This window comes from Camelus bactrianus, chromosome 6, assembly GCF_048773025.1.
Source record: "Camelus bactrianus isolate YW-2024 breed Bactrian camel chromosome 6, ASM4877302v1, whole genome shotgun sequence".
NCBI lineage: Eukaryota > Metazoa > Chordata > Mammalia > Artiodactyla > Camelidae > Camelus > Camelus bactrianus.
In genome coordinates this window covers 34,356,798-34,384,623 of record NC_133544.1, presented here as the reverse complement: position 1 = coordinate 34,384,623, position 27,826 = coordinate 34,356,798, and the positions used below count along the sequence as shown (strand labels likewise).

Sequence of the window (27,826 nt, the reverse complement as noted above, 5' to 3'; positions counted from 1 at the left end):
TATCTGATGTACAAATTGTGTGACTTTTTTCAGAATGTGGCTTTTATGCTTTTTTTCTCGGATAAAGCTGTTACTTAGCTAAGGGAGTATTTTCAGTCTGTTTCTTTTCAGTTGTCATGATATATTTGGATATGTTTACTGTGAATTTGGTGCTGAGGAGACTTTGAAACTGCCTTATAGAAGTGATCTCTGTAGCTTGACTGGGCTCTACTGCAAGATAAAACAACTTGGGGAACTGCCTTGAGGATGATTTGCAGCATGGGATGGGAAGAAGAGGGGATGAACTTGAACAACTAGAAATTCAGAAACTCACACCACCTGCAGATCACAAGATCTGTTCATTATCTTTCTCAGCCTTGGCTACATATCCTAGGCCCTTCACTTTAGTATCCATGGCAATGGGATTTTTTTTTTTTTTTTTGTCTTCCTAATCAGAACATTTATGAAGTAAAATGTTGATTCTCTGTTGCTTGTATGGATTCACTGGAGCGATAGAAATCTTTTGGGGGTTGGAGAAAAGAAAGCAGGAACAAGCATTCTGGTTTTATGTTTTCTCTGCCTGTGCAGAAATTCAACTATCAGGTCACCTCACTTCTGAGCAGAGTAAATTACAATCTTGGCCATTAATTTGTATGTAAATACCACTGTTGTAGGAAAACAACGCAACGCTTGAGTCCTATCAAGAAATTCCCTTGTAGGAGGCATACAAATTAGTAGGGCTTAAGAGTCAGGTAAGTTGATGGTTTTCGCACTTGCTCTTATCCAGGTGATCCCTGTCGCAGTGCTCAAGCAGCTTAGAGTAATGGTCAAAGCCAAGTGTCCAGAAAACAATTGTAGTTGAGAGAGTCCAAATAGTGGGGAAGGACGTCCCCATAAGTATAGATGCAGTTCTTTTCAGAAGACTACCCCCAGTGAAGGCTTTGTGTACTCCCCACAGGCAGACCTAATCACCCTGACCCTCAGTGCTTTCATGATGCCTCTTTGCTTCTCTTGGATGAGTTTGGCCTGATAGGGAAGAGAAATAAGCTTTAAAGTGGCTCAAATAGCCCTGGATATCGGACTGTTCACTTAGATGATTAACTAGAAGTTCAGATTTCTGTCCAGAGATGCCAGGAATGTTTGGGGCTGACTTGGCAAACGCTTGCTCACGGGGGTCAGTATGGTTGGCTGGGTGTGGCAGCAGGGGAGTCCAGGCTGTGTCAGCCTTGTCTGTCTTCAGGGCTGTTCAGGTTTGACTTTAATTAGCAGCTGTTGGGAAAAGGATCTAATAACTAGAGACAAAGGAGTCAGACAATAGCTAAATTGTGGGGTACATTTCAAGGCATTTCTAGGAACTCAGAATATAAATCAGGAAGCCAGAACTTCCCAGGTGGACACAGTGGGGATCAGTGACTCTCCTTTTGGTGAGGACTCTGGTCCTCAGACTCTTTCCTTGGGCTAGAGCAGGAGGATGAGTTCTAGGCCTCATTGGGTTTGAGCTTCCTCGTCTGCAAAGAAATGGCTCAAGGCTGGCAATAGTTGTCAATCAGGGAGGAATGGGACTTCGGTGCCTTGCAGTGAGGGAGAGGGGAGGCTGCCATGGGGACCAGCTTTACTTCAATACACTTTCTAAAAGCTTTATTGAGGTACAGTTGGAATATAATAAATATGTATAAAATGCACATATATAAAGTGTACAGTTTAGTGAGTGTGACATATTATACTTGTGAAACCATCATCACAAGCAAGAAAACAAACATCTGCATGACTCCAAAAGTTTCCTTATGCTCCTTGGTAATCTATCCTCTCTAACTCCACTACAGGCAACTACTGATCTATTTTCTGTAACAATATATTATTTAAAATTTTCTAGACTGCTATATAAATGCAATTTTATAATGTGTACACTTTTTTTGACTATTTTTTGCCCCCACTCAGCTGAATGCTCTTGAGATTCATCCATGTTTTGGAGATATAAATAGTCCAATCCTCTTGATTGCTGACTAGTATTCCGTTGTATTGATATACCATGATTTGTTTATCCATGTACCTGTTGCTATAATTTTGGGTTGCTTCCAGATTTTAGCTGTTACAAACACAAGCCACTGTGAATATTTGTGTAAAAGTCTTTGTGGGTTTTTTTCCCCCTTGGGAAAATTTGCAGGAGTGGAGTGGCTGGTTTAGATGTTAGCTTAAATTTTTAAGAAACTACCAAAGTAGTTTTACCATTTTACATTCCTACCAGGACTATATAAGAGCTCTATATGCCTTACTTCCTTGCAGTCAGTTTTTTAAATGTTGCTGGTGTCTCATTTTGTATTTGTATCTCGTTTGTATTACTCTGATGATTACTGATATTGAGCATCTTTTCATTTGCTTATAAGCTATTTGTACATATTAGCTTGTGAAGCGTCTGCTTGAAATTTTTTCCTGGGTTGTTTGTACTGAGTTGTATTATTGTCAAGTTGCAAAATGTCTTTCCATTTTCTGGATACAAGTCCTTTATCCGACATATATGTATAAATACTCTACCTCAGTCTGCATCTTTCCTTTTCATTTCTTAATGTCTTTCAAAGAGGGAAAGTTTTAAATTTTGATGTCTAATTTAGCAGCTTTCTTTCTTTTATGGTTCATGCTCTTATATATCTTAAGGTTGCAAAGATTTTGTCTATATTTTTTCCCTAGGAGTTTTATAAAGTTTTACAATTTGATCTATGATTAATTTTTACACCCATACATAGTTTGAGATAAGGGTTGAAAATCCGTATTAATAACCATTTTGCTCAAGCTTACTTTTTTGAGAAAACTTTCATTTCCTCATTGAGTTGCTTTGGCACCTTTGTGAAAAAAAAATTGACCATATTTCTGTGGTGCTATTTCTGGACTCTTAATTCTGTTCTATTGATTTATTAGTTTATCTTTTTGCCAATTGTCCTGATTAGTCTTAAAAGTTTAAGTCTTAAAAGCAGGTAGGTTGGTACTTCCACTTTGTTTTTCTAAAAATTATTTTGAATATTCTTAGGCCTTTATGTTTCCTTATACATTTAGAGTCTGCTTGTCGAATTCTGCAAAATATCTGCTTGGATATTGATTTGGATTGCATTAAATCAATAGATTAATTTGGGGAAATTGCCATCTTAACAATACTGAGTCTATTTTTCTCTCAGAAATATTTTATTGCTTTTAGTGTGGTAGTTTTGAATGCCTCTTGTTAAATTTATTCTTAAGAATTAATGTATTTTCAGGCTATCGGGGACAGAATTTTAAAATTTAAAATTTTCAATTTGTGGTTGGAATATAGAAGTATAATTGACTTTTTATATAATGACTTTGCTAAATTCATTAAGTTGTCCCATCATAGATGTTAGCTGTAGAGTTTTAGTAGAGGCCCATTTTTTTTTCTTCAGATTTTTGACTATCCCTAGCATGCTGAGATTTTTTTGTTTTATTTTTATCAGAAATTGATGCTAGATATTCTCAAGTTTTTGTGTGCTTTTTGAGATGGTTGTTTTTTGTAATTGTGTTAATTTGGTTAATCATATCAATTGACTTTAGTAATTTAAAGCAACTTTGCATTTCTAGGATGAACCTTATGTGACTATATTGTGTAATCCTTTTGATACATTGTAGGATTCTATTTGTTAATATTTTGCTAAGGATTTTTTTGTAACTGATATATGGGGTATGGGTATATAATTTTCTATACTTGTGATGTCTTTGTCAGGTGTTTTTATTAAGATTATACTGACCTCATAAAATGGGTTGAGAAATGTTCTCTCTTCCTCTACTTTCTGTAAGAATTGTATAGATATTGGTATTATTTGACATTTATAGAACTCTGTTCCCCAAAACTGTAGAATGTTCTTTCTTTTCAAGTCCACATGATCACAATGGACTGTATGTTGTATATAAAATACAAATTTATATGCTTACTGATTTTTTCTTAATTACCCTATCAACTGCTGAGAAGGAGGTGTTAAAATCTCCAGCTTTATCTTAAATTTGTCTGTTTCTCCTTTAAGTTCTGTTATTCCATCATGTATTTTGAAGCCCTGCCAATAGGTTCATACATGCTTACAATTTGTGTGTCTTAATGAGTTGATCACTTTATAAAATATCCTTCACCTCTGGTAAAACTCTTGCCTTATATTAATATAACTGCCTCAGCTTCTTTATGCTTCTAGTTTGCATAACTTATCTTTTTAATTCCCTTTTAACCTGTGTGTTTTTATTTAAAATATCTCTTATAGTCATCATATAGTTGAGCCTTCCTTTTTCATTCAGTTTGACAATCTCTACTTTCATATGGGATGTTTATTTCATTTGCATTTAATTTATGGACATTATTGAGCTTAAGGATGACATTTTGCTGTTTGTTTTCTATCTATTGCATCTAATTTTTATATTCTGTTGCTCTTACTACTTTCTTTTCGTATGAATCACCTGGCTTTTTTTTTGTATTCAATTTTAATTTCTCTACTAAATTTTTAATTATTCCTGTTTGTATTTTTTTTCATGACTGCTCTGGGAATTACGTTACATCCTTCATTTATCACAGTCCACTTTGAGTTAGTGTTGTACCACTTCACATTTACTCTTTGCTTTAAACCACAGCATTATACCACTTTGCAACAGCAAAAATCACTTACTTCCCCTCTCCTTTGTGTTATTGTTATCTCATTTTACTTATCCACATTTTATCAACCCCTCAGTGAAGTAATAGTATATGTAACTTTCTTTAGTATATATAACTTTCTTCAGTTATAAAGGTGAAAGAAGAAAATATCAAATGTTTTTTGTTTACCCACATATTTGCCATTGATATTACTGCTTTTCATTTCTCCCCTTAGATCTGTGATTCAGTTTGCTGCCAGTTCCCTTTCACGTGAAGAACTTCCTCTAACATTTCTTGACATGCAGGACTGATTAATTCTCTCTTGATTTATATAAAAATGTGTTTATTTTACATCCCTTTTTGAAGATAATTTCTCTGGATATAGAATTCAGTGTTGACAGTTTTTTCTTTTAGCACTTAAACATGTCATGCCATTGTGTTCTGGCTTTCAGTGTCTCTAAGAGACGACAGTTTTCTTTGTATTATTTTCCTGTATGCAGTGCATTTTTCATTCTCTTCTTTCAAATATTTTGTTTTATCTTTAATTTTCAGCTGGTTGACTATGATGCGCCTAGCTGTAGAACTTTTGAACTAGATACTGAAATGTTTGAGTATATTGTTTTTCACCAAATTTGGGAGATTCTCAACCATTATTTTTCAAATATTTTTCCACGTTTTGTGTTGTTTTGTCCTTCTTAGGCTCCAGTTACATATATTTTAGACAACTTGATATACTGTCCTTTTTCACCTAGGTTTTGTTTATTTTCTTTCCAAATTTTTATGTTCTTCAGATTGATTACTTTTTTATTTCAGCTCTTTCAAAGTTCATTGCCATCTCCAATCTGCTAAAAAAAAAAAATACATTGAATGCTTTTATTTCAAAGGTTTTCTTTTCACTTCTGAGTTTATTTAGTTTTTTAAAATATTGTTTTCATTTCTCTGCTGATTACCCTTACTTGTATTCATTATATCACTTTTTTCCTTTGATTCTTTGAACATATTTATAACAGATACTTAGATTTTAACTTCTGCATCCCACATGAGTCATCTTGGGGCTAGGTTCAGTTCAGTTTTTTTTTTTTCCTTGATGATTCACATTTTCCTTGTTTCTTTGTATGTCTAGTAACTTCTGATTGTGCATTGGACATTATGGGTGAAATGCTGTAAAGATATTGGATTCTTTCATCTTCCTGTGAAGAGTAATGCTTTTTGTTTCATCCCAGAGTGAAATTACTGGTTGATTCCTTTGAGTATATTGGTTTTATAGTTTGTTATGTTGGACTTTTTTCACTTTTACTTTTAGTCCTATTTCTAATGTTGGCCCTTTTAGAGTTTTAATGGAAAACCTGGGATGTTTATCAAGCCCCTCTTGCTTGGCCAGATTCAAACTCCTAACTCAGTTTCTGCAGAGGTAGGCTGCAGCCAAAATGTCTAATCAAAATTTTAGCCCTCCAGCTGTTACTTTTTCTGGGTTTCTTTGATTCTCCCCCATGTATTCACAGTTCAGGTTTCAGCCGAGTGTTTGAGCCAAGCTCATATGCAGATTTTGGGGCTCCCTCCCTGTAGTTCCCTCCTTTCTGGGGGTTTCCTTCTCTATTTCCAGCTGCTCTGGTTGGCCTGAATTCTGCCCTCTGACACCTCAAGTCAATAAGGCTTGTGATTTCTGCCTGAGTCCCTGATGCCCTGTGCTTCATAGATTTCGGAGTACTTTTAGCAGAAAAGTAGTTTAACCACATATCTCACCCAGTTAAATTTTCTTCTTTAAAAAGTTAGATTCCCTCCAATTTCTGCCTGCTCTTGCTCACTCTCTATGCCTTCAAATAGTTGGTTTAAAATTTTTCATGAATTTATAATTGTTATTAGTAGGTTTAAATCACTTACTTTGGTATTACCGTAACCAGAATCCTCACTCCATATTGTAATTTACTTTTCCGTAGTATAGTGATCCTTATGTTACTTATTTTAGTAAAAGATTTTCTGTTTGACTAACTCATACTTAACTATTACAAGTGCTGTCTCTTTGTTCATACATGAAATTGAGTTGTCAAAACATCTCATACAAGGTGTAGGGTGACAAAACTAGTGTACACAAGAGAACCAGGTTGTAATCCTCCCTCTGCCCCTAACTAGCTACTTGACTATAGGCGCGTGACTTAAGTCGTCTCAGCCTTAGTTGCTGTTCTGTGGAATGAGGGAGTTGGGTTGCATCAATGCTTTTTTGAACTTTGAAAAAATATCAGGACTCTTTTTTCCCAACAGAATCTTATAAAAATATAAACAGTATTAAAGCAAAATAACCCTGACTGTACAGAGTGTATAGCCCAACCTGTTCAGTGAAACCGCCCACATCTCCACTTTTACAGTAGGTGCATTGAAGCTCCTTTGTGGATACCAGACCTCCACAGAGCATAGTGTAAAAAAAAAAAAAAAATCAAGGCTGATTATTTATAAAAATCTTCCTAGCCTATCTAGGTCCAAGAATGGCTGGATTGTGCATCTAAAAATGTGGCCTTTTTTTTTTTTAGGATCTGAAAGGGACAGTTGTCACCTTTGACCTCCCTTCTGCTTTTTCACTTTAATCAACTTCCTATTCTTATTTCTGTCCTCATCCAGACACCATGGATAGACATTTGCTGTGGCTATTTGAGAAATCTGGTGTATTAGGGATTCCTGCAGTTGTAGCTAAAAGTAGCACCCAGGTACTGCACCACCGAGCATGACCCACCCCCATTTGTCTCCACTTCCCATCTATAAGATCTGAGCAGTACTTCCCTCCACCTAATTGCTCCTGTGTGAGTGGGAAGGAATTAATAAGTTTGGAGATGCACCGATCGTTTATAAATTCTTTCTCCATCTGTAAGATACCAGTAGACAGACTTAAGAAATCCCCCCTTTGCATCACCAGTTGGTAGTTTTGTGGCCTTAAAAGAAACAACAAAATGAGCAGGTGTGGAGCATTGCCTACATCCAGACAGCACTGCTCATTCGTCCAGAGCGCGCCACCCCAAGCTTGGAAAAAGCACAGTGAGGGAAGGAGGGTGATACAGCCCACGTCATCGGCGTAGTTTTCTCCTCTCCCAGCCCTTGTTTCTTTCACCCTCCCCCTACACCAGCTCTGATGATGCCTTTTCAGGTCAGACCCTGCAAGAACAGGTGCATTTTCCCCTTTGTGTGTAAATGCAAGGCTTCCCGGAAGGGTTTCCACACAGAGCACTGCCCCGATGGGGCATAATAATAATAAGAATAGTTAACATTTTTTAGCATATCATATGCCAGACATATGCTAAGTGCCTGTAGATGGTTTATCTTATTTAGTCCTCTCAACAAATTGAAGAAGTAAGGGATATCAAAATAAGGACACTGAAGTTCAGAAAGATTAAGGAACTTGCTTAGGGCTCAAACCAGCAAATGGAAGATCCCAGAATCAAACTGAGGCAGCTTGACTCCAGACTCTGCACTCTTATGGACCCTTGCCTTGACTGATGTTACACCTGACAGGCAGTTTCTGTGTTCCTGGAGCCCCCTCTTCCTGTCTCTTAATTGTGGAAGATGAAGATGGCATTTCCTCTCCTCCTCCTTCCTAAAAAAATAAATAAATAAAAATTTCACTAAAAATCAGAGGGAGGGACATTCTGATTGTGCTCCCATAGAGACTTGATACTGGTGGGTGAACAGAGAGCCCCCTCTGTCCGTCAGAGCCATGAACTTGCTGCCAGTGCGAGAAGCCCACAGGCGTGCCTCAGCACCGTGCGAACAGAGGGTGGAGCTGGGCGGCCTTGCGTCTGAAAGTAGAGTCTGACTTCTCTTCTGTGGTAGCTGCTGACATGCTGTCTGAGCCCTCCTTGCATCCTGGGATTGAGGGAAATGTATCCACATCCATCTGCACAACTTTTCCTCTGTCGTTGAAGTGAGCAAATTGGGTAAAGAGGTGAAGATTTCCACACAAAGCCCCTCTGTGCTCTTTCCCGGGTACTCAGCTTGAAAGGGGTTTGAACTTGGTATTTATATGTGGTTTCAGAAGGTACTATTTTGTCTCTGAAATAAGTGCCACAACTTAGCTGAGACTTTGTGATTTTCAAAGGCTTAAGTTGCATGAAATCCAGATCATCTGTTTAGTTGTTGACACAGACTCATTCTAAGGCAAGTAGCCTCTCGGATCTCTCAAAGAGTCAAAATCTGAATTTGAGAAAACAACCCATTGGTGAGAGAACTTGGAAAATGAGGTGGCAAAACCATCGGCCTGGAAGCCTGGAGACCTGTGTTTGGTCCTGGCTTGGTATAACCATGGGCAAATCACTTTGCCTGCTTGGGCTTTGGTTTCTCTTTGTGAAAATGAGGGGATAGATAGATGCTCATGAAGACCCTTTCTATCCCAGCCTATGTGATTTGGTCTTCCCAGTGATCAAAGACAGTTGTGTAGATTTTGATTAGGATTTTTTTTTTTTCCTGAAGCAGCAGATGGTAGAGGGAGCATCACGTGGTCACTAATAACACTCAGTCTGGAACAAGACCACCTAGCTTTGAGTCTTGGTTCCACTGTTTGTTACCTGTATGACTGTGGCAAATTACCTCACGGTGCCTCTGTTTTCCCACCCACAGAACGGGCATAATGAAGCACCGATTTCATGGGGTTGCTGTGAGGAGTAAATAAGTTGGCATATGCAGAGTTGTCTGGCGGTGTCTGGCGCACAGTAAGTGCTGTGTGTGGGGTTGCTTTCATTACTGTGACGGCACCACTGTTGACGCCTGTTGCTACCCAGCGGTTTTTAGGGGGGATGATAGGTTTCCTTTTGAGACAGAGAATTCCCTGAGACCCTTGGGGAGTGAGGCTTAGAATAGCATGTGCAGCTGTATTTATAATCCCACGAGGAGCAATGGGCCAGTTACACTGCAGCCTGGGCGTATCCCCTCCCGCGTGGTCTCTTCGTCCCGTTGCTATTCTGTTTTCACAAAGGAAGCAGCCTCCTGGCAGTTTCAGGGTGGAGGTGGCAGAGCCCCCTCTTACCTTACTCTGAAAAGTCACTCGATGCGGCTCTGGTGTCCTGATGCAGTGATGTCAGATGATATGCACAGAGACTGAGAACATAGGTTCTATGTTCAAGTCCCAGTTTTGTTACTTTGCTCAATGTACTGCCTAGGGCAAGTTGCTTAACTTTTGTGCTCTGTTTCCCATTTCCATGATGGAAATGATAACAATCCTACTTCATGGTGTTGCTGTGATGATTCAATGAGATAATACATGCAAAGTCCTAGGACCGTGCCTGGCCTAGAGTACATGTTTAGTAAATGGGAAACATTATAATTGCTGTTACAGTTATGATATCGAGTGAGGAGAATCTGTGTTTTGTATATGACCACTGACTGGCAAAAAAAAAAATCAGGACAGGTAAACTAATGAATTCTAATTATTGATTTTATGCATGAGGAGATACCCATGGAGTGACTCACTTAATTTGAAACTGATGACTTATGACTATTTAAATTTTAAAAAACTGGCCTAGTAATACAAGTGGAATGGAATCTCAGAGTTGGAAAAAGTGCCAGAGGCTATCTAACCCAGCCACCTCTGCGGTGCATCTGTCCCCCTGACCACCTCCCAGGTGCTTAGCTGGTCCTATACTCTAAAGGTGGAGGGAGTTTAATTTTGGTCCTGTTGGTCTCTGGATCTCCTCCGTGTGTGATGGTCCATCTCACCCCAGAGTGCTGTGCCCAGTCCACTGAGACATGGGGAGACTGTCCCTTGTAATGATGTTCTGTTGGGTCAGTAGTAGAGTCGCTTCTGACACTTAGCTTTTCCGACCCTACCATGATGCTGGCCACAGCCAGCACCAGAACTGAGTGACCTGAAAATGATGCACTCTTATGTTCTTGGGCCAGCTGCTCCCTAATAGAAACACTGAATGTTGTTGCCTGTCTAGAAAGTTTGGAGTCAGAGAATTTAAATCTAGAAAAGACCTGGGAAATTATCCAGACATCAGAAATGGTCCACAGATGAAGAAACAGGGTCAGAGAGGTTATGGAACTTGGCCACATAGACTCAGTTTGCTGATGTGAGTATACACAATAAGAGTTCCTTCTCCTGCCTCTCCCCAGTTCTCTAGCATAGCGATTAGAACCATGAAGAAGAGCAGGCCAGGCACAGGGACCCATGTGTGAGTGTGAGGGGTGGCGCTCAGGCTGGGGAGAAAACCCTGGGTGTTCACCAATTTGTTCAATGTTTCACAAGTGTTTATTCAGTACTTACTATGTAGCAGGCATTGTTATACATAATGTAGAGACATCAGTTAACAAAACAGGTGATGTCTTTATTTCCATGGAAGTTATGGGGGAGAAGAAAGAAGGAGAGTACAGTGAACAGGACTGCTTAAAGTAGGACCATCCAGGAAGTGTGTGACAGTCAAGCCAAGACCTGAGAGGTGAGAGCAGCCAGCCAGGTGTAAATACGTGGGGGAGGGAGGGTTTCAGGCCGAAGGACCAATGCATGCGCGGGCAGGGATGACCAGGGCCAGCTGAAGAAACTGAAAGAGGGCCAGCCAGTGTGCTGGGGGCAGGATGTGGCAGGGAAGTGGTACGAATAATGCAGAGGGTGTTTGGGTGGGTTACTGATGCTGAGAAAGGCATTTCTGATATAAACTAGTTATTTATTTATTTATTTTTTAAACACACATACAATGTGGTATCTCTTTTCAAAACTAGGAAGCATTTGGAAGATCTCAGTTGCTAATTTCTCTGCAGTGGGGTCTGTGGTGGGGCTGGGCTCTGTGTGTTTTACTAACTGACATGAGGCAGAGAACACCTTCTCCGTCATCACTGACCGGAGCTGCAACCTAACAAGTCAGTGGCTGCCCAGCTCAACAAGGGGGCTCATTATGCTGGTTGGTGGGGGGGTGGTCCCAGCGGCTTCTCCTGGGTTCTAGCTGTGTATTTCTAATGACCCTCATGAGCTTTCTTTTCCTGTCTCATTCCTTTGGACTCAAGTTTATGTTTCAAAAGTGCTTTATTTTATTTATTTTTTGAGATATATATATATATATATATAATTGAAGTATAGTCAGTTTACAGTGTTGTGTCAGTTTCTGGTGTACAGCATACTTTTTAGTCATACGTGAACATACACATACTCGTTTTCATGTTCTTTTCACCATGTTACTGCATGATACTGAATATAGTTCCCTCTGCTATACAGTAGAAACTGGTTGTTTATCTATTTTATATATATTATTTAGTATCTGCAAATCTCAAACTCCCAATTTATCCCTTCCCACCCCCTTCAAAAGTGCTTTAAATTCTTTCTACCTAGCTTCGGCCTCCTTTGATCCAGACTAATTGCCCACGTGCTCCTATTTCTCCAGATTATCTCTGTCTGTTTTCTTGTGGGCCCCATAGGAGACTCACGACTCTTGTTTGCTTCCAGTTAACAGCTTTGGAGATGATGAGGAGCTGTCCACATCTTCTGACAGCGATGAGGAGGTGATCAAACAGTTTGAAATTTCTGTGTCCCGGTCCCAGAGTTTCCGCTCAGGAGCATCTGAGAAAGGAAAGCAGACAAGGTTGGAGCAGAAACGAAAACCCAGCCACTGGCTCTCTACCCACAAAGAGGACCACATGAAAGTGTCCACCTGTGAAGGTACTCTTTGCATCAAACCCTTCCTTTATCTAGACCAGGGATGGCTGATGGTAGGAATGTTTTGGAGTCACTGCACTTGCATCTGAGTCTAGAGATGAAAAAAAAAAAAGAAAGAAAAGAAAAAAGAGAGAGAGAGACAGGATCCAGAGGCTGGGACAGGGCAAAAAGGCAGCTTCAAACCTCCCTGGGAGCCTCATGCAGAGGGAACAGATCAGGAGTGCCAAAGTCTTGAGCCTGATTGGTGAGACCCCTTCCTCCATTGTAGGCTGCTGCTTTGTACATTTGAACACTGATGACTAGAATGGTATTTATCAAGCTTTATAAAATCTTGCTCCCTTCTGACAAGTGCCAAAATTTTACATACCTGGTCTGCTGACATTGTGCCTTTGCTCCCATTTGGAAACCTAGATTCGATTTTCGACAGATCTATGTAACCTCAGGAGATTTTTGACACCTTTCTTTTAATATTTTGCATTATTAAAACAATAGGTATACTTCATCTCCCAAATAAAAATATGACTCATAATAGTATTGAATCACCTTTTACAAACAACACATGCCCTGCACACTCTCCCTCATTCCCTGTAGTTTCCGGACCCTGCCCGCGTGAGAATTCCTGGGCAAGAGCAGGTCTCATGCCGTCCTCCATCCTTGTACTAAGTTTCCGCTTCACAAAGAGGGAGGAAGACACTCGGAGGTAGGGTCAGCACAGCTTGTGATGACAGGTCGGTCTTGTTAAGAGTCCTTCTCCCTCCCCACTGTGTGCACAAAAGAACCTGGAAAAAGAACAGTACAATATATCTTCGTGTTTTCCCCAGTGAAGGTCAGGCATCTCTCTGACTCCTTTCTGCCCAGAACTCTGAATAGGCACAGCACATTGGAACAGGGAAGGGTCTGTGAAGTGTATTTGGTAAAAAGCCAGAGAAAATGTCATGCTGCCCACTCTAGTGACCTGGTCTAAATGACCTGGGTTCTCTAATCTTTTCCTGCTTTCCTTTGCATCCATGGTCAGTCCAGTAATGGGAGCATGGTTGATCTTCCTTATTTTTCAACACTGAGCAGTGAAAGACAAACAGGAGAGCTCAGAATGGTAGAGGGTAGCAAAGGAATGCCTGATTTGATGATGTGGATGAGACAAGCAGAGAAAGAACAAAGGTGGATAATTAGTGAAAAGAACCCTATTTTTCAGCAGGACTATAATAATTTACCACCCATCTTGTGCTTCTACTTACTGAGATGGGCCAACATAGCATTTTATTGCTCTTCCTTTTTTTAACCCAAGGTAACAAAGAGATAAACGCCTGATGCAGATGTAACCAAAGTGTAGTTTCAGTAGCTAATGACCCTCAGCATCTCCTCACCCCCTCTCCAGCCTTCCTCTCTCTGCTGTTACCTCCCAGCAAATGGTAGCTAATGAAGGTTAATAGCAGTTGATCCCCTATAAGTAGCTTGTTTAATTCTAAAGCTAATGGCCCCATTTCCCAGAAGCCCAAGTGTCTAGTTTCTGATTTATATGGACGGTCAGTGTTCTGATACTTCTGACAAATGCTCTAACCCTTAGCCTTGCTGGAATTAGCAACGACTTTTGTCATAACCAGTGTGATTCTGAATTTTTTTTGACAGATGGAGATAGGAAGGGTCAACTTCTCTCCACTGGAGGGAAGGAAAAATTCACTACATGGAATGAATTAACCTATAGATGTTGAAGAAAATCAGGATATTCATAGGAATGATTAATGGCATGCTAAATTTTAAGTTATCAAATGCCATGGAAATGTTAATAAATTTATTGTATGATTTTTTTTCAGTGTCATTTCTTTTCGTTCATCTTTAGATCAGTGTATTTGTTTCAGCAGTAAAGATAATGAAAAGATTAAGCACGGACCCCAGAGAGGATTTTTTATTTTTGCCTAGTCTCTATTTAGCTCTTTTTTACCCTTAAACATGATTTTCTAAGATCAGATTTAATTGTAGACAATTCTTCCACTTAAAAATGCATCCAAAATGTTGGACCAGTGAAATTCAAGTTCCCAGTCCAAGTAAAACTATGTTCATATTCCAGGCAAGTTCTCTCATGTCACGTATCAGATTTAGTGTTGTGCATTAATTGTCCCTGTATTCCTGATAATGCCAGAGGGTTTAGACTGAGTGGCTCTGGATTCAGAGGCTGCCCATCAGGTCTTTAGGGATGAAAGGTGGGCTGCAGAATAATAGTCCTCTTATTGGGGCTTTTTGTCTGTTTGTTTTTGAGCAAAGCCTTATTTTTGCTGGTGGAATATTTAGTTTTTCAGGTGTTTAAAAAAAAAAAAAAAAGCTAGTCATGTTCTTCCTGGTATCATTTAGAACGGGTCAATTATCCCCAGAGTTTGTGCTCAGTTTTGTTTGGGATGGTGCGTCAGTTAAGATTTCCTAGGTGTCAAGGGGATTTCAGGGTGACAGATAGACATTGTTTTCTATTCCCTTTTTTTATTTATTCTAATTTAGTCAGTTTACAATGTTGTGTCAATTTCTGGTGTACAGCATAATGTTTCAGTCATCCATATACATATATATATGCTCCTTTTCATATTCTTTTTCATTATAGGTTACTACAAGATATTGTATATAGTTCCCTGTGCTCTACAGTATAAACTTGTTGTTTATCTGTTTTATATACAGTAGTTAGTACCTGCAAATCCAAACTCCAACTTAGCCCTTTCCTCTCCCTTTCCCCCACTGGTAACCATAAGTTTGTTTTCTATGTCTGTTTCTATTTTGTAAATTAGTTCGTTTGTGTCTTTTTAAATTTTATTTTACTTTTTTTTTTTTAGATTTCACATACAAGTGGTATCATACGATGTTTTTCTTTCTCTTTCTGGCTTACTTCACTTAGAATAATGATCTCCAGGTCCATCCATGTTGTTGCAAATGGCATTATTTTATTTTTTATGGCTGAGTAGTGTTCCAATATATAAATATACCACAACTTGATATATATATTTCAAGAGATTTATTGCAAAGAACTGGCTTATGTGGTTGTTGGGGCTGAGCAGACAACTGGAATACCCAGCTCTTCAATCCATCGGCCTGACCATTGGAAGGGATAGGCTGAAACTCTCAGGTATGCACTGAAGCTGCTGTCCATAGATGAAATTTCTTCTCCCCCAGAGATGCTTCAGTTCTCTTGAGGCCTTCCAATGGACTGATTATGTGGGATAATTCCCTTTACTGAATGTCAACTGCTTAAGGGCTTTCATTATACCTATAGAAATGCCTTCACAGCAGCACCTAAATTAGTGTTTGATTGAATAATTGAGGCCTGTAGCAAAGTTGACACAGAAAACTGACCATCACAGATAGTAAGCGGAGGTATTTGTGTGTGGGTGGTGGAGGGAGAGGTTTGGGTGTAGTAAAGAACGTCATTAGATGATACAGTTACACTCCATCAAAGTGGGATATGGACTAAAAAAATTCCAGAACTGCCCTGCTAAAATAAATATGGTTGATGTGACATAATTATGACCTATAATTTCTAAGAAGCCAGGGTACACTTCTCGACAACAGGCAATTACTTCTCCGTGTGTATTTAAGGTGACATGATCTTCTGTAATTTAAGGCACAGGCAGACTGCTTTATGTAACGGTGAGTCACCTTTCCTCCCCTCCCCCTCCTTGTTCCTTGACTTGTACCCAGATCTGCCTTTCTAATTCATTCCTTGCTTGCCTGTCAAGGAAAATGGTTTGTTACGTTAATATAGTTCGTATGTTTTTCAATTATGAATAGCTTTTCAAGGCTTTAATGTAGCCTTTGAAAATTCCCTTATTACTGATCTAAGTATTATCACCATAGGAGTTGAAGTCATGAGACAATTTTATGGGGGTAATTTCTTGGCAAAGTTAGATTTTGTGCTGCGATCCTGCTGGCTGCTACACACGTTGATGGATGACCTGCTGTTTAATAGGACATTTCGTGTTCATGTATGTGAGGAGTGGATGTGCTAATTAGAGCCTGGGAAGAAAATTCTGCTCTACGTCATAGGGTTTTGCATATGGAATATCCCTTGTTCTGTCATTTTCTGTGGCCTTTTTTTAGTGTGTTTGCCAAATAACAAAGTATGAATGTAAAGATTTTCATGGCGTCCTTTGAGAGAGTTTCCAAGAGCCCTGAAGTGGATTATTAAGAATAACAAGGCAGATGGGGAACTGCTCAGTGGCTTACTATGGTTTTGCAAAACCCCAAACCAGGAGTCTGCAGTTGTTCCCTGAAAACCGTCTTCTCGAAGATGTTTTTATATGGCCTGCATTGGGTGATTATATATTTTTAAGTTTGTGTGTTTATTATATATAGGTGGGTCATGTATTGTGTGGCAAACCACTGTCACCATCACTCCATATTGCTGCACACCTGGCTGTTTCAAATATTTATCTGTGTAGCCCTGAAAGTTATTTGAGATTTAGTGAAACCCCCTGATGGATAAAGATTCTGCAGTATATGGATGTGGATTAGGGCCTTCAGGGACCTTACGTTCTAACTCAGATTTTAAGGCCAATGGTGGGAAATAAGTGCTGAATTTATGGTACATACTTTGCCATCCTCACTCATCTTTTCTATATCTCTAATTTTCTATCATTTTGGGATGAGGGCTACTGGAGAAGAGTGGAGGCCCAAGAGATGAGACATCCTTGGCTACTTTCTGGGTCTGGGAGGCAAGTTAGGGTGCAAACTGTTGCTTAGGAAGACACTGTCAGTTTTTCCTTACTATCTGAGGGTTAATCACCAGACATTGATGAAGAGGAAGGGGATAAATGGAGTCGGGGAGTACAGAGAGAGAGAAAATAGAATGGCACTAAGGTCTGAGAGAAACACAGAGTCCGAAGGAGTCAAGGAAGATTCAGGAGTTGTCGAGGCTTTGGATGGTCAGGAAGGAAAGGACAGGAGGGAAGACGTGAGGACCACAGTGAACAAAAATACACAACTAGCATTTTTCATGAGGCTGTGGGACCACAGGTGACAAGGAGTTGGGAGGTAATAGTGAATGGGGCTTGCTGGGTTGGATGAGGCCAGACAGGTAGGCAAGGCTAGTGTTTATGGAACGTGTGGCGGTTGCCAGGCAGATGTTATTTCATGTGTCCACAAGGACTCTCTGATGACTTCTATCATCATTTTATAGATAAGGAGACAAAGGTTAAGGCAGTTCAAATGTTCAGGTTCTTAATGCAGAGCTAGTATTTAAACCCAGATCATCTGAATCCAAGTCCAGTGTTCTTTCCATGGATCAAGTAGAGAACTTTTTACCTGAGAGAACTACTGAAGCCTTTTGAGCAGGTGAAATATGGTGAACGTGGGAAAGAGAAGGAAGAATGGTAAAGCCAGGAGAATGCATGACCTCTGTAGCCAGTTACCATTCTTGCTATTTTTTTAGATCCATCCCAAAAGTCTTGTGTCCATTGACTCCAACCACACGCTCATGTGTTTATTTTATCCTTCTAACATAAATACACATCCTTTATACTCATATCATTAGAAAGTATTAAACTTTCTTGAACCCTACATGATGAACTAATGGGTTTTTACGGTTTATGTTTATCGACCATACAGGTGAGGTGAAGTTATATTTCTGCAGGTGTTATTTGGTAAGTTTTGTTTCTGAGGACTTGATTGGTATAGTTGTTAATTTCTCCAGAGGAAAAGATGTGACATAATCAGGCATTTGAAAGAGTCTCCTTATTGCAAATCTAGGTTTGGATGGAGGCAGCCAACTGAATTATTCTGAGAATCTGTCTTATGTTGAAGATGTTCCCATCTCTGCCCACTCACAGTCCCCCTGTGAGGTGGGGGACACCAGGCACCATGGTTCACCTTCCCAAGAGATCAGTGTGGTCCGTAGCCTCAGCCAGCAGTCCACAGAGGGCAGCTTGGAGACGGAGACAGCTTGTAATAACCGAGGATTTGAAGATTCCTGTGCCACTGACAGCTCCTCCGTGTGGAGTCCAGAGGCAAGTTGTTTGTTTTCCATGCTTTCCTTGCTTGAGTGTTGTGTGCTCTCTGGTTAGTCGCTCTCCTCTTCCTCCCCTTCCCCCTTCTCATTCTCGCAAGAAAAAAAATTTCTCCAAAAAGGAAGCATTGCTTTGGAAAACAAATACCTAAAGAGTCTTTAATGAAAATACATTTTTGTTCAGATGACCAAGGCCTAGCCCCTGTGTATACCAATCAAGGAATCATAAATAAACTTCTATCAAAATGGAAAAATAAAAGGAAGAAAGGTGGTAGAATGAACCCTGCAACCATTAGGCTTCTTTTTTTTTTACATCAAGGAGTTTTTAGTTCTTTAGAGAGACTGGTTTATTTCCTTCATGGTTTCAATTAAGTGGAATCTATTTTTATTTACACCAAATCTTGAGCTGTGATTTGTTAAATATGAGAATTATTTGAAGATGAAAATACAATGGCCCTCCCAATGAAATTATACAAGATATTATGCTGAAGATCTTGCGGTATGAGTGTGCTTGTCAGCTCTGAATTGAATTAAACGTCTAGGAGATGGCATGGGTCTATAATGACCCTCTGGCCATTGACTTTGCTTTTTGGATAAATCCTGATAAAAGATGAGTCTTCTAAATCTCCTTTTCAATTGAGAAACTTAGTCCAGAATGTGCTAACCATCCAGAAGTATGACTGGAGGTAATGATGATAGAAGCTATCATTTTAGGGGCATTTCCTCTGTGCCAGGAGCCGTGATAAGGATTTTACACACGTTGTTTTTATCTTACAGGTGCTTATGGGCTTATGGTTGTTCTTTATTAGCTAGATCCCTCTTATTATGATTCTGTGACATTAAGAGATATTAAATAATGGTATCTAATGTCTACTTTGACATTAACTTTGATGAAATAAGTCATATAAGTATGTAAAACTTAAATTTGTGCATATAGAGGAAGGAGAAGGGTGAATGGATTTTGTTAGCATCAGTCTAACTGAGAAAATATACAAGATGAATCTCTTACTAGGACCTGGACTGTCATACACACACCGCATGCTCATCGAGGAAAAGAGAAAAAAAATCACATAGAAAGTTGTGTTGCAGAGCCTGACTGCTAAGGGATCAGGGCATGTAGAGAGAGCGTAAGGAGGTGGCCCAGGTACACATGTGCCTTTGTGTTGTGTTACTGCTGAGGACCAGGTACGGCAACTCAGATATGTGGTTTGTGGCTGGATAAAAGCAACCCTTCACGCAGAGACACCCAAAGCTATCAACCTTAGATGTTTTGTTAAAAAAAATTCTGCTGCTCTGCTGGTTTGCTGCCAAGAGTCCTATCAAATCCCACACAATAACACTGAACGTTTAAAAATCCAATGCTTTTTGGCTCTCTCACTGCAGAAACAAAACAGAACTGTTTACCTACCTATTGACAGTCTGTCCCCTTGATAACTGTACCATCAGGCTTGGAGTTGCTTTCTGCAGGTAACCTCCCATCTGCCTGCCTCATGGTGCTTTAATAGAAGACTTGGTGTTGAGGGCACTAAATGTTCTCAGCCTCCAGAAATACCCAGACATCTCTGTGTGCTCCATTCAACCTCCTGTCTATTTTGAGACAAAAACTGTAATTTGGTGCTCCTACAGTAGAACCTCAAATGTGCCTCGGAGGCAGTTCCTGTAAATGCCTGCTTCGCAGGCTTACCTTGCCTTTTGAGAATTGATTTATTTGCCTTTTAGCCGTATTAAGAAGCCTGTCTTCCCCTCCGTATCTGTCATCGGGAATGTATAGTGGGTCTGTTTACCTTGGGCCATGCTGATGACATCAACACTATCTTACTAAAACAGAATGGCTTTCCGCTTGATCCAGAGATCTTTAAATCTTCATGGGTTTTGACAATGTGGTGCAAATATTCCCACCTTAAAAAAAAAAAAAAAAAAACAAAAACAAAAACCCGGAATGCAAGAGCTAAAGGAATCATTTCTTTTGCCTCAGAGGGAAGCTGGTCCTGCAGGGTGACTACCTGTTAGGCTGCCAGTTTTTCAGACACTGCTGTTCTCTGCTGGAAAAGGCCATCGACTTCTTCCTGCAGACCCAAGGCTTGGGAGGAAGGCAGTGGGAGGAAGGCAGTGGGAGGGTGGCCGGTGGTTTTGAGCACCCAGGGAGGCGGCTGTCCCACTTTTCATCTCTCCTTTCCGCTGATTAACTGATTGGCCTTGAGAAGTTAATTAAAATCTGCCAAATGGGGATAAAAATGAAGAGCTTTTTACCTTGTAGGAAGGTCAGATGGATTAGCGGCATTAACAGTACCCGCAGGAGGAACGCCTTTAGTTGCCTGGTGATAGGTAAAGTGTGTTGGAATAATTAATTGCTCTGAAAATACCTACCTTCACATATCTTGGTCTCCAATCAACCCAGAAAGAGGCCACAAAGCCCAGTTTTCATGGACCCCTTAGATCGTCCCCATCCAGAGCCTGGCCGTTGCCTAGAGCTGTGTCTGGCTAAGGGTTCTGAGGACCGTTGTTTTAGAGCCTTCCCCAGGACTTCACCACAGACCTGCAGATGGAGAGAGCATCTATCTGAATAGAGAGCCTGACAGACAAGTGGAGAGATGTTTGTTAACTAGGGTATTTTTACCTTGGCATCGAAGTAGATGACAAAACTAGAACTGTTAGATAATATTAACAGCAGGAGCTTGAAAGGATGTAAAATTCAAAGTAGTGTGTGTTTCCAACTCTCACCTCCCATCTTATTCCCTCTTCATCTCACACACTTACTACGTGTGTCAGTAGCTAGGTGAGGGGTTTGTGGGAGAAGGAGGTAGACATGATGGTTCCATGTAAGGTTTGGGACTTTGAACATTAGTACTGGCAAATCCTGGGTAGTTCTGGGTGGGCATATGACGTTGGGGCAAAGGAGTGAGTTACTTAGCCTTTCTAAGCCTTAGTTCCTTTCCCCATAAAATGAAAATAGTGAAATATCCAACTCATTAGGTTCATATGAATATTTTAAGAGGTGGTGTTTCGTAGCTGGATTTCCCCAAAGCTGAGCCTGCTTTGTTAGGACCTGCAGTCCCAGGGAACAAGACTGAAGGTCAAGGGGAGTGAGGCAGGGAAGGAAAGGCCTCCAGGGGGCCACCGCTCTCTGTGACTCCTGGCTTGAGCTTGTGAAGCTGTGCCCTAAGAAGCTGTGCAAGCTAACCTCAGGACATCTGTCCAAGGGGAGAAAAGTCTACCACGTGGGGCGTTAAGCCCCCCCACACACACACACTCTGGAGTTTATATACATGAGTGCAAAGCAGGACTGTGTAACTTTGCAAGCCTTGGCATCAACAGAGAGGCATGTGGCTGGAGCTGAGAGTTACATTGCATGGGCGGGAGGTAGGACGTCGTTGGGTTGTACCAGGCTGAAGCCAGACAGAGCCCAGACAGGCTGTGCCCGAAGGGAAGATGGAACAAGAGGGGAGGCCAAGAAGGCCTGAAGTGCATAAGAGCGGGCTTTTACAGTCCATCAAGGGTTTAGTGTGGGACCTGGCATAAGGGAGTGTTTAGTGGGTGTTAGCTGTTATGACTTATGGTCCAGCAAGCAATATAGGATAGGCAGAAATAGATGGGAGTTTTAACAGAAGACTGTGACTTGATTTTTGTTCCGTCTAATTCCTTGGAGACTTGCTTCTAATATTATATCTACACCAGTCAGTTGTCTTCAGAAGTCTCTATAGCAACCACTTTTATCACTTGAAACTAAGTCCTTCTGAACAGAAACACTCACACGTGAAGGCATGCTCAGAGTAAAGGATGTAAGATGCTTCCCTTATTTTGCAAGGAGCGTATATTTTTTTTGGTAGACTAATGAGCATCTCAAAAGAGAGGGCATTTATTAGATGTCTACTATGTGTCGAGTCCTTTATTTGTCACAACAACCTCTAAAGGAGCTATCATCCCCGTTTTCCTGTTGTGGAGAACAGAAAGCGGGAAGGATTAAATAATCTTCCCAAGGCCCTAGAGGTAGTAAGTGGCAGACCTGGGATTCCTGAGGACATCCTTCAGTTAAGCTCTGCGGGGAAGCTTCATTGATGAATATGCACCTTTGAGGTGTATGATTATGTTTTCAAAAATAAAGAATTCTTTAAATTAGCAAAGTTGATGTTCAGTTACATAAAGAAGAACTGATTCTGATTTACGATAAGAATCAAACCAAAGTTTAGGTCTGAGTAAGAGTCATGCCTGCAGAGGAGAAGTCAAATTACGTTGCTGTTGCTAATAGTCTGTTAGATGGTTCATGGTAGTAAATGCTGTTCAGCTTGGTTCAGTGAGGTCGTCAGTCTGACTGGCGGAGGTGAGTGGCTGTCTAAGAGTACTATTTCATAATGAGGGACCATGTTTGAAAACAGGTAGCATCAGTCCAGTGATGGGAACATACATCTGTGATGTCCTCTCTGAGCCAGATATTTCCCCACATCTGTTAAGACCTCACAGCGACACTCTGTCCATCAGCTCCCTTCATGCTCGTTTTTCAGGGAGAGTACGGAAAGGGTGGCCTGTTTGGTCAGGGCCAGAAAGCTAGTCAGTGGAAGAGTTATGATTTCAACCCAGGCGTCCCATCTGCAAGCCCCGTGTTGCTGTTTGCACAGTGGTGCTGGGGAGGCCCTCCTAAACCCTAGCTACTCCAAGAGTGATGCAAGGCCAGTTGAGATGTCCTTGTGGCCTGAGAAATGCTGCATCTCAGGCCTGACCCCAGTCCTACTGAATGAGAATTCCCAGATGATTCAGGGTCACTCAAATGTAGAAGGTCTGTCCTTTTCTGCCATGTAGATTGAACATCTGCTGAAGGGTCGCCTGCCCGTGACCCCCACTATGGTTCTTGTCTGTGGGAGGTCCTGTCTCGGAGAGCCCAGGCCCAGGCTGAACCATTCTCCTGGGGACTCAAGGAAAATTTACCTCTTGGCAGTTGCAAAATTGACTCATTTTCAGACTTAGTGTCTCAGTTTCAATGATGGGATCAGTTTTGCTTTTTTTGAGAGGCTGTGTATATGGGAGCACTTTGCAAATGTAAAAGCTTTGTTCGTTCATTCCAGAAGCATTCATGAAGGCTCACCATATGCCTAGCATTGTACCCTCAAGGAATTCATAAGCCAGTGGAGAGAGAGACCAGAAAGCAGACCTTTCTAATGTATAGGGATATGTGCTAGAAGTCCAAAAGTGTGGGATTCTGAAGGAGCACAGAGGGACACCATTTTCCCAAAATGTACTAGGCATCATTCCATTCCTAATCTTTTGCTCTGTCTGCAGCAGGGACAGGACACGACCAATTTTCAGGTGCCATCTGGGGTCCTGGAGCCCATCTCAAAATGTGGTGACCTGGATGTCATCTTTGAATACAGAGCTGCCAGCCAGAAGCTCATAGTGACCATTGTAAGAGCACATGGCCTCCCGGATAAAGACAGAAGCGGTGTCAACTCCTGGCAAGTTCACGTAGTGCTGCTTCCCAGTAAGAGACAGAGGGGCAGGACAAGCATACAGAGAGGGCCCAACCCCTTCTTCAAGGAGAAAGTCACCTTCGCCAAGTTGGAGCCCAGAGAGGTGGCTGCCTGCGCCGTCCGCTTCCGCCTGTACGCTGCCCGCAAGATGACCCGGGAGAGAATGATGGGAGAGAGGCTGTTCTATCTCAGCCACCTGCACCAGGAAGGGGAAATGAGAGTGACTCTGGTTCTGGAGCCAAGAAGTAACATCAGTGTGAGTGTGTTAAATGGTGCCACTAATGATGTGGGTTGTTTGAGGATCTGGAATTGTCAGCCCTTGATTTAGTGCCTTCAGCCTGTGAATGCAAACACCTTAATTGAATTTTCCATTTGGCTCTTCTCATCCTCATAAGCCATGATTTGCACTTCATGGTAGAATGTGCCCGTAGTCCCTGTAACCTGACGGATGTGTTCCCTGTCCGTTTTAGGGAATGACAGCCTCAGTGTGAAAGAGGCGTGGGAAAACCAGGAGAGGTGGCTTAGCCTTCTGGGTAGCTGATACGTGGTCCTGCCACCCGTCCCCCTGCCCTGCCCCCAGGATGCATTGTGATGAATCTCGGAGATGGGACTTTCAAAGTGGGGTCTTTAACAAGTGTGCCTGAGCTCTAGCCACTTTTCAGACCTTCCATTTATATGACTGGGCTTCTCTCACATGCCCTGTCCTTTGTGTCCTTGGGGTTTTAAGGAAAGACAGCACAGCTTTTATGTCTACAAGATAGGTAACCCACTACTGCCGTGGGTTATATGTCATCCAGCGTGAGGATCTTCTTTTGAAAATTATGTAAAAGATCAGGTAGCTATCTTGGGCTCTTGGGCCAATCAGCCATCCATTCGAAAATGTTTCCTGAGTACCTACTATATGTCAGGTGCTGTACAGGCAAAGGGGACAGAGGGAAGAACAAAACAGGTGATGCTGTTGCTTGTAAGCAAAGCTTACAGTCTGGTGGAGCAGGGCGACAGTAGACAACCAGGGTGCTCAAGGAGAGAGTGGCAGGGGCTGCTGTTGGTTTAGAGGGTCAGAGAAGGTATGTTTAGGTGGTGATACAACACAGAACTCAAGGAGTCGAGGGAGCCAGACTGGGGACCATTGGAGGACACGGATTCCAGATGGGGGACTGGCATATGCAGACATCAGGAGAAAGAGCCTGCCAGGTCTGAGGAAGAGGAAAGGAGCCAACAAGTCCAGAGCGTGGTGATGGGAGATCCAGGTGCTTACATTTTTTATTAGCTGTCTCACAATATCTCCAGGCTCAAAATCCTGATTTTTGCCTCACTCCATCTATTTTACCTGCTGTCTTCCCATCTTGGCTAAAGGCAGTCTCATGCTTTCAGTTGCTCAGATCAAAAATCTTAGAAGTCATTTGTGACTTCTCTCCCTTCCACCTGAAACCCTATGAGCTCTGTATCCAGAATTCAGCCAGAGCCTGGCTCTCTGCTGAGTTATTGAAGTGGCCTCCTGGTTGTCTCCTGGCTTCTGTCTTTGCCCCTGTAGACTATTCCCAACACAGGGGCCAGAAGGAGCCTTTTAAAACATAACCCAGATCATGTCTCACGTCTGTTCAAATCCCTCTTTTTTTTTTTTTAAGCGCTGAGTAAAGTAGATCTGAAATCCTGGGAAACAGGAGGCACAGGAGGTCAGAGGAATCCTGCACTAGAAAGCATGGAGGAGATGTGGTCACCCCCTTGTTTCTCTATGCCAGGCCCCCTGCTGTGTGGTGAGAACACAGAGTCTAGTGGGGGGAATGAGTCAGTGTGAAAGAACTTTGGTGGTAAAGATGCCTCCATTCACAAGTTATTTGTTGAGCCTGATTAGAAGCCAGACACTGGGCCATGCACTGTGGACTGGAAGATTGGTAAGGATTCAGAATTTGATGGGGGAGGCAAGGTATGCAGTGAAAGGTGCCACCATGGACACTTCTGCAGAAGCGGAGTGAATATTTCATTGTTGGATTGTCATCATCTGGACAGCGGGGGCTCTAAGGCATGTATCAAAACCACCTAGCCCTCTGGTTTACCAATCGTGGCCCATGAAAGCCTCCGTGGGCTCTTCAGGGATGCCCATGGCTTGGTCAACAGGATATTTTCCTAAGACATGAAAAATATTTAATTCCTTTTGATACATTTATTAATTGGGGTTCCTGACAAGAGGTTTTTAGGAAATGACTTCAGAAGCTGAGAAGACTCAGTTTTGAGCAAAGCGTGATGCACCTGTTTCTGATGGAGGAGGTGGTGTCCATGGAAGGCTGGCTGGCCTGCCCCTCACAGCCCAGTCCCACTCGTGCTTCTTGAGTGAGAGCTGATGATCTGCTGTGCACGCCTCCTCCCAGCGTGTCTGGTGCAGAAAGGTGGGCACTTGAAGAAGCACTTGTATGAATATATAACAGAAAGTGTGAGCTCCCCTGGGCTTCCCTGGTGCCTGCAGGTCTCTAAGATTCACAGTCCATGTGTCAGTGTCCTTATTCAGCAGCTGTCCAAGCACTCATTTCCTTCCTTCCTTCCTTCCTTCCTTCCTTCCTTCCTTCCTTCCTTCCTTCCTTCCTCCCTCCCTCCCTCCTTCCATTCCTTCCTCCGTTCTCCCCTTCCCCTCTTCCGCACTTCCCCCCTTCCCCCATCCTACAATATAAAAGCACACATTTGTTCATTTTGTTTGTTTTCTTATTTGGGGGAGGTAATTAGGTTTATTCATTTGTTTATATTGGAGGAGGTACTGGGGATTGAACCCAGGACCTCATGCATGCTAAGCATGCACTCTACCGCTTGAGCTATGCCCTCCCTAAGCACTCATTTTCAATGGAATTCATTTCCTTAGGAGGAAAAATGTTGCATCTGCCATATTCCTGACAACCTTAAGAAGCAGAAGTAGAAGAGAAATGTTCTCTGGGGTGGTAGACGGCCAGTGGTCATTTCTAGCGAAGACAAAAATGCCTCTTGTGTGGCTCCGCTCATCCAGAAGCTGTGGAGAACAGAAACAAAACTCGTGCCTGCAGTGGATGGCTTCCATAGAAACACTGGAGCCCCAATGACCCAGGAGGGAATTTTGGTCTATATCCAATGTATTATTAGCTCTCCATGTATCTTCGAGGGTTTGATTTACACCAGTAATAACATCTTTGTCCGTTTTGTCTTTAGAGAGGAAATAGTGAGTAGAGTCAGCCCTTGAAACAAAAGTGTCAGCGAATAACGCAGGGGATCCGGGGCAGGACTGTGCTCCCCGGGCCCATTATCATTCACACCAAGTGCGCCATTAGTAATCTTTGGCAGCAGCGGAGACCGGGCCACAATTTCCCCAAACATAACATGGGCTTTCTGGGAGGGAGAAGCGTGCAGCCAGGGCCAATGGATCCTTTGTTGTTCTTCCCCCCCAGGGTGGAGAGTCTCCGCTCAGCCCATCTGCAGTTTCTCAGAGTGATAGCGCTTCATCCATGCAGTCGCTGTCACATGGAGGGGCGCCAGAGCTGTTGGTGGGGCTGTCGTACAATGCCACAACGGGGCGATTATCCGTGGAAGTGATCAAAGGCAGCCATTTCCGAAACCTCGCTGTGAGCAGAGCGCCTGGTAAGTGCCAGTCTGTACGCCCAGCTCTGGTCCTCCCAGGGACAGGTGGAAGGCTGTCTCTGCTTTCATCTTAATTCTTTAACTTGTACAAAAAAGCATTCTTGGGGTGACTTAGATGCGTTTTTACAAAGCGAGACCTCTGGGTTTTCCCAGCGCCTTTCTATCTGATTAGATTGAAGGCTTCTTCCCTATTTGGATGCATCTTGATACAAAATAGGCTGACCTCTGTGTGTTTATCATTAAAGGGGAAAGAATGATGTCTTTTGAGCAACAAAATGTGTGTAGACAATTAAAATCTGCTAATAGGTCCAAGGCCCTCAAACACCTTTAAAGAAGCAGAGCTCAGTCTTTGGAACCAGGCAGATCTGGAATCTCATTCCAGTTCTACTCATTCACCCACCAGCTTTTCTCTGATCCTATACAATTTACCTTTTGCTTCTGAATCTCAGTAGACTTATCTGAAAGAAAGGAATATGAGTAGTAACTTCCTCATGGGTTGTTCTGAGGTTTAAATAAAATGGTTTGTGTAGAATATTCAGCATAGTGCCTAACACATAGTGAGCATTCAGCAAATG

At 41.9% G+C, this 27,826-nt stretch overlaps 1 protein-coding gene across 1 annotated transcript in view; it reads left to right on the top strand.

Annotated features, from left to right (window-relative positions):
- The window catches only part of SYT16 (synaptotagmin 16), a 235,865-nt gene that overhangs the window by 181,730 nt on the left and 26,309 nt on the right, over nucleotides 1–27,826 (top strand). The window contains exons 5-8 of the mRNA XM_010962240.3: nucleotides 12,009–12,221; nucleotides 17,940–18,196; nucleotides 23,470–23,910; nucleotides 27,062–27,251. Coding sequence (XP_010960542.2) covers nucleotides 12,009–12,221; nucleotides 17,940–18,196; nucleotides 23,470–23,910; nucleotides 27,062–27,251 — 1,101 coding nt within the window. The remainder of the gene's footprint in view (nucleotides 1–12,008; nucleotides 12,222–17,939; nucleotides 18,197–23,469; nucleotides 23,911–27,061; nucleotides 27,252–27,826) is intronic.